This window comes from Mastomys coucha, unplaced genomic scaffold (genome assembly GCF_008632895.1).
Source record: "Mastomys coucha isolate ucsf_1 unplaced genomic scaffold, UCSF_Mcou_1 pScaffold12, whole genome shotgun sequence".
In the NCBI taxonomy this organism is placed as follows: domain Eukaryota; kingdom Metazoa; phylum Chordata; class Mammalia; order Rodentia; family Muridae; genus Mastomys; species Mastomys coucha.
Genome location: NW_022196894.1, coordinates 96,358,175 through 96,369,532, shown reverse-complemented (window position 1 = coordinate 96,369,532; position 11,358 = coordinate 96,358,175). Strand labels below are relative to the sequence as shown.

Genomic DNA, 11,358 nt, shown 5'->3' with positions numbered 1-11,358 from the left:
TTTTTGATTAAGGCACATTTTAGCTTAATTAGCTGCGTCTTAAAGACCTCAGCTCCAAATATGATTCCTTTTTAAGGTACAGAAGTTAGGACTTACAAACAAACTAGTATGTTGACTGGGAGTGTTTAGCCTTAAAGATTACTAAAGGATTAGAACTTGAGCTGTGCTGTAAAAGGGGTTTGGCAAAATCTGGATGGTTCAGGTTGAGTAGTGGAGGAGGTCTGATGGGCAAGTTGTGTCCCAGGAACTGAAACAAGAAAAAGCCACAGTAGCTAACTAAAGAATTTTAAGAGTAGTTTGAATACTGGAGTCTGTAGAGGCTTAAAGCTTTATTTATTTATTTATTTATTTAAATAGGTTTTGTATTTAGCCTGTTCTGTTTTAACTAAGATAGTCAGGACTATAACTATTCAGTATTATATCAAGATGGTTCCTAAGTCCCCGCTGCACTGCTGGGAACTATACCAGCTCTTACACCTCTGTCTCCATGAAGACATTTAAGACATTGAAATTGACTTTTGGGGTTTCCTTAATCTCTAGACAACAGGGCCTTTTCTGTTCTGAGTGTAAAGAATGTAATTAATACCCCTCAGATATATTTAACCATGCGTTGTACTTAGACAGGGCCAGTGAGCAAGCTGCATTCATGGAAGATAGTGTGTGCCGGGGCACTTAGTGGAAGCCTTGCTTGAGGACTCTAGCCTGTGAAGGACAAACATGAAAGGTAGGACAAGAGCAAGCAGCATGCAGAAATAAGCTAGAACAGAAACTGACTGGTTGGAAGGGGGTTTATTTAAAAAACAAACTAAAAAATAAATGATCACTCTTAAGGTTTGAGGAAAAGTTTAAATAACAAGAAAAAACAAACAAAACAAAACCCTTGGGCCAGGAATGACAAAACCAAACCACTTAGAGGAATGTACAAGTCAGGCACTAGAGCATTGAGCTCTCAGACCACACTGAGATCAGTCATTTGGCTCCACTCAACTATTGCCTTTGTCTTCTCATGAACCATAATCTAGGGAGAAAGTTTCTAGTTGGCCTGGCTTTGGGTGTATTCCTACAATCATCAGGTTGCACTTGCTAGGCAAGAATATTATTCCAGACCAATGCAGAGGGTCTCTGCAGAAGAAGCAATGACTGCTGAGTGGCCAGAATGGACCACAACAGAAGCTGCTTGCATGCAGCATAGCTAAGAGCCTAAACTATGTTAAGTAGAGCTGTCCTCCTGGCTGAAGCTCACAATGTTCCCTTGAACCAAATTTGAACTAGAGAGAGGGAGGCTGAACTGTGTTGAAATGCAGTACGGTAACCTGACACCATGAAGTATTCCCCTAAGCCTGACTGGCTTTGAAACTGGAGGCACTTTAGATAATTTTGGGATGCCTGCAACGTTACCAGGTGAGTGATGATAACACTGAAGCTCAGCCAGCTTCCTGTCACCATGTAGTAAAATCACATGGAGAGAGTGAGAGCTTGGAAATGAGGGTTGTGTGTGTGTGTGTGTGTGTGTGTGTGTGTGTGTGTGTGTGTATGTGTAGTTAAATGTTGGATGTTCACACACATCCCTCTAATTCCAGGGTCATGTTAGGCTTATGTAAGCATTCTTCAGCATTGCAAAGGGGCAATATTCCCAGACCTTAGCCTTAGGTTAGTAAAGCAACATTTCCCACAGAGCTATTAGTGTGCATTTTTAGACTAGTCCCAAGAGCCTAGCTCTTTTGTAATGATCTTTTGCTATGGTACCAGTCTCTTAGATTGAAATAGGGGAGATGGTTTTGAATTCTTTCATCTCCTCACCTTCCCTTCATAGTATTCTTGAGTTTCTGACTGTGCTTCCCTTTCTTATGCATCTATTTCCAAAATACTCTATTCCAAAATTGCCCACCTTAAACTCTGAAGTCCTCATTCCAAGTAGCATAAGGATGGAAATGCTTGGGTTGAATTAATTTACATTAAGATACAGTTGTCTCACCTCAGCATCTAATGTATCATAGGTGTTTGTGTGATGGCATGAAGTAGGGAGTTGACTTGAGTCCAGGGCAAATTTCAAAAGATTTTAAGCCTGGGCCATAAGAAATTTCTGGAAGTTCTGAGTCTTTGGCTTTAACATCAATATCAAGTAAGTCCCAAGCCTTTCCTGATTCCCACCAGTCACTCACTCATCTACCCTACGACCTCCTGACATTGATAGCCTCCCGACATCAGTGTTCTATCACTCTGCCTTCTTTATCACATTGTTGTCTGCCCAGTCACAGGAATGTGAGGTGCAGGAGAACAGGAAGCCAGCCAACGAGCTCACCTCCCACCATCAACACCTCTTATGATGCACAGTGTACAGCGGGCTTACAAACACTCTGGAGAGGAAGAGAGAAGAAAGATGTGTGCTTGCCAGGTGGGATTTGCTCTGCAGACTGGGCTTTTTACAAGTTGCCTTGTTTATGTCTCATGTGACTTACACGTGGTATAGGAAGAGCTAGCACCGATCAGGCAAGGACACTACTGTTCAGAAAGGATGAGCATTCCTGATAGTTGGCAGTAGACTGAAGACTTCCCCATGGATAGCTGTCTGCCATGAGCTTTCACCAGCACAATTCTCTCCATTCTCTCCCTTTTGAATCTTCAGAAAACAACATTAAGTAGAACCATCTTGGAGAGTTTGGAAGGTATTTGTAGGGAGATCCATGTAATAAGGAAGCCAGCCTGTTTCAGAATCTGTTTTTTTAGAGGAGTTTGTCTCAGCTGCTCCTTCCAGGCTTTTCTGCCATGGTTGATTGATGGGATTTCTGCATAATGAGTCAGGTGGAGATGAGCAAGCCAGGGACAGTGATAGCTTCATGGTTTGTACATGAGATTTGTTGCTGCTGTGAGTTATAGTTAATTCATGCAGGAAAAAGAGTTTGCTGTTCTTTAACTCTCACTGAGAAAGTACACCCAGCAACACAGCTGCTGCTGTGAGGGCTGAGCAGCTGAGATGTCAGAGGTCAGGTCTGGAGGAGTCATCTGCACTTCCACAGCCACAGTGTGCTGAGTGGCCAGGCAGCACTCCGCAGCTCTGCTCTTTCTCTTTGATCTCTCAAGCAGTGTCTATAGCTGCTAAACTCAATAAGCAGTTACACTTACTGTAGTCAAAAATGCAAGAATTCAAACAGTCTTTGTTTGCAGGTAGACCAGGACTAGAGCCATTGTTTCCAAGTCCTCATAATTGACTTAAAGTGTAAAAGCAACCCATAAGTGAAGGTGAATCCATACCACTTGGCCTTCTCTTCAGTCTCTCTAGAGACTGTAGAAACAGATGACACTCTCCTGCTTATGATCTCCAGTGTCTTCATTGTGCCCATGACAGTTCCCAGGATGACTCTTGTTCTCTCATTTGTGGTGCTGCACATACTGCCCCTGTCCCTTGCAGGTCTTCTCACCTTTTCTGCCTGCCTTTTCCCCATGCTTTGGTTCCTCATCTGGCTGCCTGTCACCTGGTGCTAGTGGCTGTCACTTGTACTGCATCTCCTATGATATCCATAGACATTTCTCTATCTACATAATGTACATTGTCAACAGATTGCTGTGTGCTATTCCTGTGCAAGACTAAACTGCGGGAGCTAGGCTGTGCTTGACTTTTGACATCCTCTGTGGTTAGTAGTTTTAGTACATTCTAGGTGGATCTTAGCTTACATCTGTATTTTTGGACTGTCTTGGTGTCTTGGTTTTTCTCTCAAAAGTAGAGCTTGATACAATGGTCTAGATATAGATGTTTGGGCAGAGATTCCAGGGAGCTCAGAAAAGGAAATAGAAAGATGTGCACAAAGGTAAGATTGATAAGTTGTCACTAACCTGTAGTGTCAGAACTGAATCCCTTAGAAAAGGAGAGTTAGGAAAGCAGTCTAATTTCTCTATCAAATCCATCTCAAAGGCCATCCTTTTCCCTGGCAAGATCTTCGGAGGCATCCTTGACTCTTCCCATTGCTCTGTAGTTACTTCATTAGAAAACTTAATGGCTCTGTCTTTACAATCAATGTCAACCCCATGCTACTGCTATCATGATGGTAGACTCCTCCTATGTCCTTTGCTTTGTTATCTGCAAAGAAGCCAGAACTGTTAAAATTAAGACATAACTCAGGTTTCTTGCCCATGGTCCTCCAGTGGCTGTCTATTTACTACAGAGTAAAACCTCTCACAGTTCCCCAGCCTTCCCGTCTGACTCCTGAGATGGTCTTGTCCATGGCTCCCTCCTCTCCTGGCTCGTGTTATATCACATTAGTATTTACGTCTGTTGTGTTGTCTTTTCTTCACAATCCCCTGCTCATGCCCTCCTTTCTTGAGCCTTCCCAAATGTCCTGCCATGACCAGATGAATGGATAGTAGGTAGGTACTGTTTGCAGGAGCTGCGTGAGTGATGGAATAATCACCCCATTCGCCCCTCAGCAGCATTGTGTGGAAGTCGTTACTGTCTCTCTTTGCTGTGCAGGGAAAAGACTGGGCCTCAGACTGACTGACTAGCTGAAAACACATGTGACTCTTATCTCCCAGAAAAACTTCTTTTACAACTTAACTGAATGCATGCTTGCACATAGGGATATGTCTGTCTGTAACTGAAACAGGTTTCCCGAGCCCTTGCCACATTTAGTACTTTCTCACATTTTCTCTTTTTGTGCTTTATCTGTTTTTTAATTGCTGGTTTCAAACCATTAAATTGAACTTAAAAACAAAAAACAAAAACTACTTGACAAATATCTGCACAATCTTTACTTCTGGTCTGCTGTTTCCCCTGTGTCAGCATCTTCAGAAATTCTCAGTGCTACAGATCGCTAATGCATGGCTGAATCAGCCCTGTGACAGTCTAAGCTCAGTGCTTTTCTGCTGACCCCTGTAAAAGATGAGATGTGTCTTTACACAAATGTGTGGTTCTTACAGTGAACTGGGAGTGAGTGAGAAATAGAAATGGATTGAAGAAAAAGGGATCTCATCCAAGCCCTTGTTATAAGTAAAAGAGCTGCACGTCACTGTTAAAGGAAGACAGGCAGGCAGGCGTGAGGGAAAACCTGGTGGGGCTAGCTTCATCTCTTGTGGCAGAGCCACACCCGTCTGCATCTTGCACTCTGTTCTCTCTGAAGGCCAAAGAGCGTAGTCTCCAAGTGACTAGTAAAGGCTGACCCTGGAGAGCTGGGAGCTCTGGACTTGTTGACTTGCATCTGGTGCTGAGAATGGTTCTCAGAGCAGTCCCTCTCTAGAATAATCTGTCAAAGATGTATCTAGTCACTGTGGATACATCCTAATAGTAAAACAAAAAAACAAAAAACCCCCCAAAAAATCAGTGTCTGATTCTTTCATCTCTGCCCAGCCCACCCATACACACACACACAGACACACACACACACATAGACACACACACATCCTGTGGTGCTGGTAATGAGATTCAGAGTCTTACATGTGTGAAGCAGGTACTACTACTAAGCTACACCCCAGTTCCATGACAATACTCTAAATAGAGACAGTGATATAAAACTAGATCATAGAAAGGAGGTGCTCATACAGCAGAGCCCGTACATCATGTCACATGAAAAGCCTGCTTTTGCTTAGTGCACCAGAGGTGGGGTGGTAATCAGGACCTTCTCCTTTGTTACTAAGTTAAGCCTATTCTTGCAGTCCTGACAGTTAGTAGCACATTTGTTGAGTGTTTACAGTAGATATTTGTTCATTTGATCTTTGCCACACCCGTGCAAGAAGGTACACTTGTTACTTCATACACAGACTTATGTACAGAAGGCATCAGCTCAGGGTGAAGCTGGCACCACAGCCTAGTGTCTAGCCCTAAAGCTCACACCTACCAAATTGCTTTCTCTTATCCTTAGGTTTGTACAAAATTTCAGTGACCTTTCAGTTCAAACCCCTTAATCAGCTTTACAGCCAGGCTAAAAATTTTGGCAATTCATACTTATTTTCTGAATAAAGTAAGTGTAACTAAGCATCAGATGAGTTAGGACCCTAAATGCTCAACTTAATTTTCAAGTGTCATCTCTATATATAAGTATTAATTTTGAACAGGAATTAATTTGATAGAATACAAGTGGTGATGGCCTCACCTTCTGTCTTTCAGATAAACTGCAGGATGGAGGGACTACTACATTACATCAACCCAGCACATGCCATCTCTCTGCTCAGTGCCCTCAATGAGGAGCGCCTCAAGGGACAGCTGTGTGACGTGCTCCTGATTGTTGGAGACCAGAAGTTCCGAGCTCATAAGAACGTCTTGGCTGCCAGCAGTGAGTACTTCCAGAGTTTATTCACGAATAAGGAGAACGAGGCACAGACTGTCTTTCAGCTGGACTTCTGTGAGCCTGATGCTTTTGACAACGTTCTGAACTACATTTACTCTTCTTCCCTTTTTGTGGAGAAGGGCAGCCTTGCTGCTGTGCAGGAGCTGGGGTATAGCCTTGGTATCTCCTTCCTGACCAACATTGTTGCCAAAGCCCCTCAGGCTCCTTTTCCAGCCTGTCCCAACAGAAAAAGAGTGCCAGTGGAAGATGATGAAGCCAGCTCTCAAAAGCGAAGTGTCATTGTGTGTCAGGGCAGAAGTGAAGTGCCAGGGAATGCCAGTGGTCCAGCCATTCAGGACCTCAGCCATGCTGCCCGGGCCTCCCCCAGTGGTTCAGTCAAGACCAGCACCAGTAAGCCACATGTGGCCAAGCCGCCAGAGCAGCTTCATAGTCTGTCCTTAACTGAGAAGAGCTGGACAAAGGATAGTGCTGCAGTATATGCTAAATCTCTGGAACAGCCTGGGGCTTTGGATGATCCTAATAGGGGCAATTTGGTAAAGAGAAATACAGTCCTGCCCCCAAAGCCTTCACAGGACAGGGAAGCCACAGATGATAAACCAGGGATGAGTAGCCAGCTTCCCAAGGGGAAAGCTATTGAGCTGGCTCTGAAGAGACCACGGCCCCCTGTTCTGTCTCTTCATAGCTCATCAGAGACTCCATATCTCTTAAAAGAAACTAGCAAAGGAGGCGGTCAGGGGGAGGATAGGAACTTGCTCTACTACTCTAAGCTAGGGCTGGTGGTCCCATCTGGTGGGCCTGCTTCTGCAAACCAGAGCATTGACAGAAGCGGCCCACTAGTGAAGAGCCTCCTCAGGCGGTCACTATCTATGGACAGCCAGGTTCCTGTTTACTCCCCCTCCATAGATTTGAAGTCATCCCAGGGATCATCCACAGCGGCAAATGAGGCACCGGGCAGTGTGTTCTGTGCGATGTCTCAAAAGTCATCTTTAAAAGATTGCAGTGAGAAAAAAGCCTTGGATGACAGGCCTCAAGTGCTCCAGCCTCATCGCCTCAGGTCCTTTAGTGCTTCTCAGTCGACAGACAGGGAGGAGGCCTCCCCTGTGACTGAGGTACGCATTAAGACAGAACCCAGCAGCCCACTGTCAGACCCATCAGACATTATTCGGGTCACTGTGGGAGGAGATGCAGCAGCAGCAGCAGCAGCCGCTACGAGAGACCTGCCCCTCAAAACAGAGGAAGACCAGAGAGATATGAGCAGACTCCCAGCAAAGAGAAGGTTCCAGACAGACAGAAGGTCACCCTTGAAGAAGGCAAAGGCAAATGAACACGGGCCTGCTGTCTCAGAAGAGAATTGTGAAGAGGGCAGGAGCCCTCCTTCCCTTGACAGCAACTTCCCAGATTCTGACTTAAACAGAGAGGAGTTTGGTGAGTTGGAGGGGACGAGACCAAACAAAAAATTTAAATGCAAACATTGCCTTAAGATTTTTAGATCAACCGCGGGTCTTCACCGCCATGTTAACATGTACCATAACCCAGAGAAGCCTTATGCTTGTGACATCTGTCACAAGAGGTTTCATACCAACTTCAAAGTGTGGACACACTGTCAGACCCAACACGGCATAGTGAAGAACCCATCGCCAGCCTCTAGTTCCCATGCAGTTTTGGATGAGAAATTCCAAAGAAAGCTGATTGACATAGTGAGAGAGAGGGAGATTAAGAAGGCCCTGATCATTAAGCTGAGGCGCAGCAAGCCTGGCTTCCAGGGACAGAGTAGTTCCCCAGCACAGCAAGTCATCAAGAGGAACTTGCGTCCCCGAGCCAAAGGGGCCTACATTTGTGCCTACTGTGGCAAGGCATACCGCTTTCTCTCTCAGTTTAAGCAGCACATAAAGATGCACCCGGGAGAGAGGCCCCTCGGCATAAGCAGAGCTGCTAAGCCAAAAGAGCGGGCTCTGGCACGCGCGGTAGAGAGCAAGGAGGTTTACCCGTGCCGCCTCTGTAATGCTAAGCTCTCTTCTCTTCTAGAGCAAGGCAACCACGAGCGCTTGTGCCGGAACGCCACCGTTTGCCCTTACTGCAGCCTCAGGTTCTTCTCCCCCGCGCTGAAGCAGGAGCATGAGGACAGGTGTGAGTACAAAAAGCTGACTTGCCTGGAGTGCATGCGCACCTTCAAGTCCTCCTTCAGCATCTGGCGGCACCAGGTAGAAGTGCATAACCAGAACAACATGGCTTTAGCAGAGAACTTCGCCCTGGCCAGCCTGAACCACAATGGTGAGGTGGCAGCTGCTTCCAGGCCTCAGACTGAGCCCAGCAAGGTAAACCATGTGGCCACTCCAAAAGAGGATACAGCATTTAGCGACTCTTCAGAACAAGTGAACTTTGATTCTGAGGATTCCTCCTGCCTCCCTGAAGACTTGAGTCTTTCAAAGCAACTGAAAGTCCAAGTCAAAGAGGAGCCTGTGGAGGAAGCCGAGGAGGAGGCTCCTGAGGCTAGCGCAGCTCCCAGGGAGGCTGGCCCCAGCAAGGAGGCCGGCCTATGGCCCTGTGAGAAATGCGGAAAGATGTTCACGGCACACAAGCAGCTGGAGCGGCACCAGGAGCTGCTGTGTTCCGTGAAGCCCTTCATCTGCCACGTATGCCACAAAGCCTTCCGTACCAACTTCCGACTCTGGAGTCACTTCCAGTCCCATATGTCTCAGGCTACAGAGGAGCCTGTGCAGAAAGAGTCAGAGGTGTGTCCTGTGCCCACAAACTCCCCCTCCCCACCACCTCTGCCACCTCCACCACCCTTGCCCAAGATTCAGCCCCTGGAGCCCGACAGCCCCACAGGCCTGCCTGAGAACCCAACCCCAGCTACAGAGAAGCTGTTTGCACCCCAGGAGTCAGATACCCTCTTCTACCACGCCCCACCCCTTTCAGCAATCACATTTAAAAGACAGTTCATGTGCAAGCTCTGCCATAGGACATTCAAGACTGCCTTCAGTCTCTGGAGTCATGAGCAGACACACAATTAAAGGACCTACCCCTTCACCTGTCACAAAGCAGCAGGCCCTTGGCTTGTGAACTGTGTCCTAAGACAGACTATTTGAAAAAAATAATAATAAAGGTTGGAAATTGTTATGTTTGACTTTTAAGTTTGGGACGAATTAATATTGGCTAAGAATAACCTCACAGCTTTCTGGACCTCAGCACAGGGGTTTGATTCTATAACTCTTGAAGGTGGGTTAATGTTGGTGATTTAGCATTTTGGTTTCTGGGTAGTGGGATGCTCAGAAAGTGGTTTTTTGTTTTTTGTTTTTTGTTTTGGTTTTTGTTTTTTTTTTTGTTTTTGTTTGTTTTTTTTATTACAGACACCTAAGTTTGAGGTAACCCTTAGCCATGTTTCTAAGGCCAAAAACATAAGGAAGAAGGGGAGTCATTTGCAGTATTGAGTCAGATTTTAGAATACTTTAGCAATAAGAAAAGACAAGCTCCAACTTTAGTAAATTATCCTGACACTTGATAAGAAAAATATTTGGTATTTTGTGGTCCTATAAAACTTCCTTTTTGTATGAAAATTGTGAGAATTTAAATTAGCAATAGTCACACTTAGATTTTTTTTTTTTTTATAAAAGAACAATCTGTCAATCACTTCATATAATCAGTGATGGTCATATGCTAAGGGAGGCAGAGTAATAGAAGCCTGTTTGTGGAGTTCTCTACAGTCGGCTGCAGCAGGTTAGTTGTGAAAGCCGCTGAAGTCTGTGGTGTGTTCTCTGCATCATAGCATGGCTTTCAACTGGCGCTTTAGAACTGACAATGTTTGTTCTCTGTCAGCTTGAAACTCAGGTGTCATTGAGATAAGCAGTGCTAGCGTGAGGTTAGCAGAGCATAGCCTTACTGCATCCTAGACCACCATTCTCTCTAGAGGCTTCAGAGACTGGAGGAAATGCCAGGTTGCAGTTTCCATGTGCTCTCCAAGAACTGTACATACAACATACACATTTTCTGCCTGTCTTTTGTGAGGACTTCTGTGGGGGTATTGGAGTGGATAGCAGTGAAAATGTTAATACATGATGTGCAATTGTGTATTAAAGCACTAGCAAGGGTCCAAAATTAGGGTTGTTTGTTTGTTTGTTTTGTTTTTGTTTTTTTTGAGACAGGGTTTCTCTGTATAGCCCTGGCTGTCCTGGAACTCACTCTGTAGACCAGGCTGGCCTCGAACTCAGAAATCCACCAGCCTCTGCCTCCCAAGTGCTGGGATTAAAGGCTTATGTCACCACCGCCCTGTCAAAATTAGTTTTTGCTACTTGATTTGGTACTTAGGGTTTGGGCTCCTCTTTTGTTTTTTCTTGTTTTTTTTGTTTTTGTTTTTTGTTTTGTTCCATGCAGGTTATAATTAAATCTCTTCGTAGGCAGAATCCAAAGTTCAGTGAAATATTTCAAAAGACAAAAGGAAGATCAGTCTTGGAAAGGAAATTAGGGAGACACATACTCCCTATTCACTTCTGCTGCAAGCTGTTTCTTCACACTTTCGAGGTGTGATCTAACAGAGACACTGGCCCATCTACTCACCAGCATTCTACACCCATAGTAGCAAAGGCAATCTTTATATTGAAAACATTTTTTTTTATAAAATACTAATTGACTTTGTATATTATAGAAGCTATATGTGGAATTTTACCTTTTATCTTTTCACTTGAGAAAGCTATTAGAAATCCCTAAATATGTCTGTATTTCCTATTTTGTTTCTTAAATTTAGCAAAGAAGGGAAATAAAATTAGGCTGCAGTTACTAATTCTTGCCATCTGCTTTCTTGAACTATGCATTTTAGAGATAAACTAAAAGTGTCCACCATTTAATGAATGAAGCCAGTGCCAGGCTAGGTAGCTGTCCACTGAACTTATTCCCTGTGGTGAGTGAATGGTCTCTCCGTAGAGTGTTACTTCTTTTAAGACCATCTTACTGCATGGTTGTCTCCTGTGTAGTTACAGAGTGGTAACCTCTAAACCTGGCATTGCCAGCTAGTGCCCCAAGACTTGAACCTATGCTACATTTTTGAAGATTTATAAAATAACATTGTTGCAAAAAAAAAAAAAAAAAA

General features: G+C 44.6%; 1 protein-coding gene across 18 annotated transcripts in view; it reads left to right on the top strand.

Annotated features, from left to right (window-relative positions):
- Window positions 1-11,199, top strand: part of Zbtb21 (zinc finger and BTB domain containing 21) — a 14,548-nt gene extending 3,349 nt beyond the window's left edge. For 2 of the 18 annotated variants that reach the window (XM_031364553.1, XM_031364556.1), the window contains exons 2-4: window positions 621-724; window positions 2,253-2,395; window positions 6,095-11,199. In XM_031364553.1, the coding sequence (XP_031220413.1) occupies window positions 2,324-2,395; window positions 6,095-9,289 (3,267 nt within the window). In that variant the 5' untranslated portion in view covers window positions 621-724; window positions 2,253-2,323 and the 3' untranslated portion in view covers window positions 9,290-11,199. Of the gene's footprint in view, window positions 1-620; window positions 725-749; window positions 2,396-6,094 lie in introns of those variants that run through there. The other 16 variants (XM_031364567.1, XM_031364568.1, XM_031364552.1 and 13 more) reach the window with 12 other exon arrangements.
- Window positions 11,200-11,358: the final 159 nt, after the last annotated feature.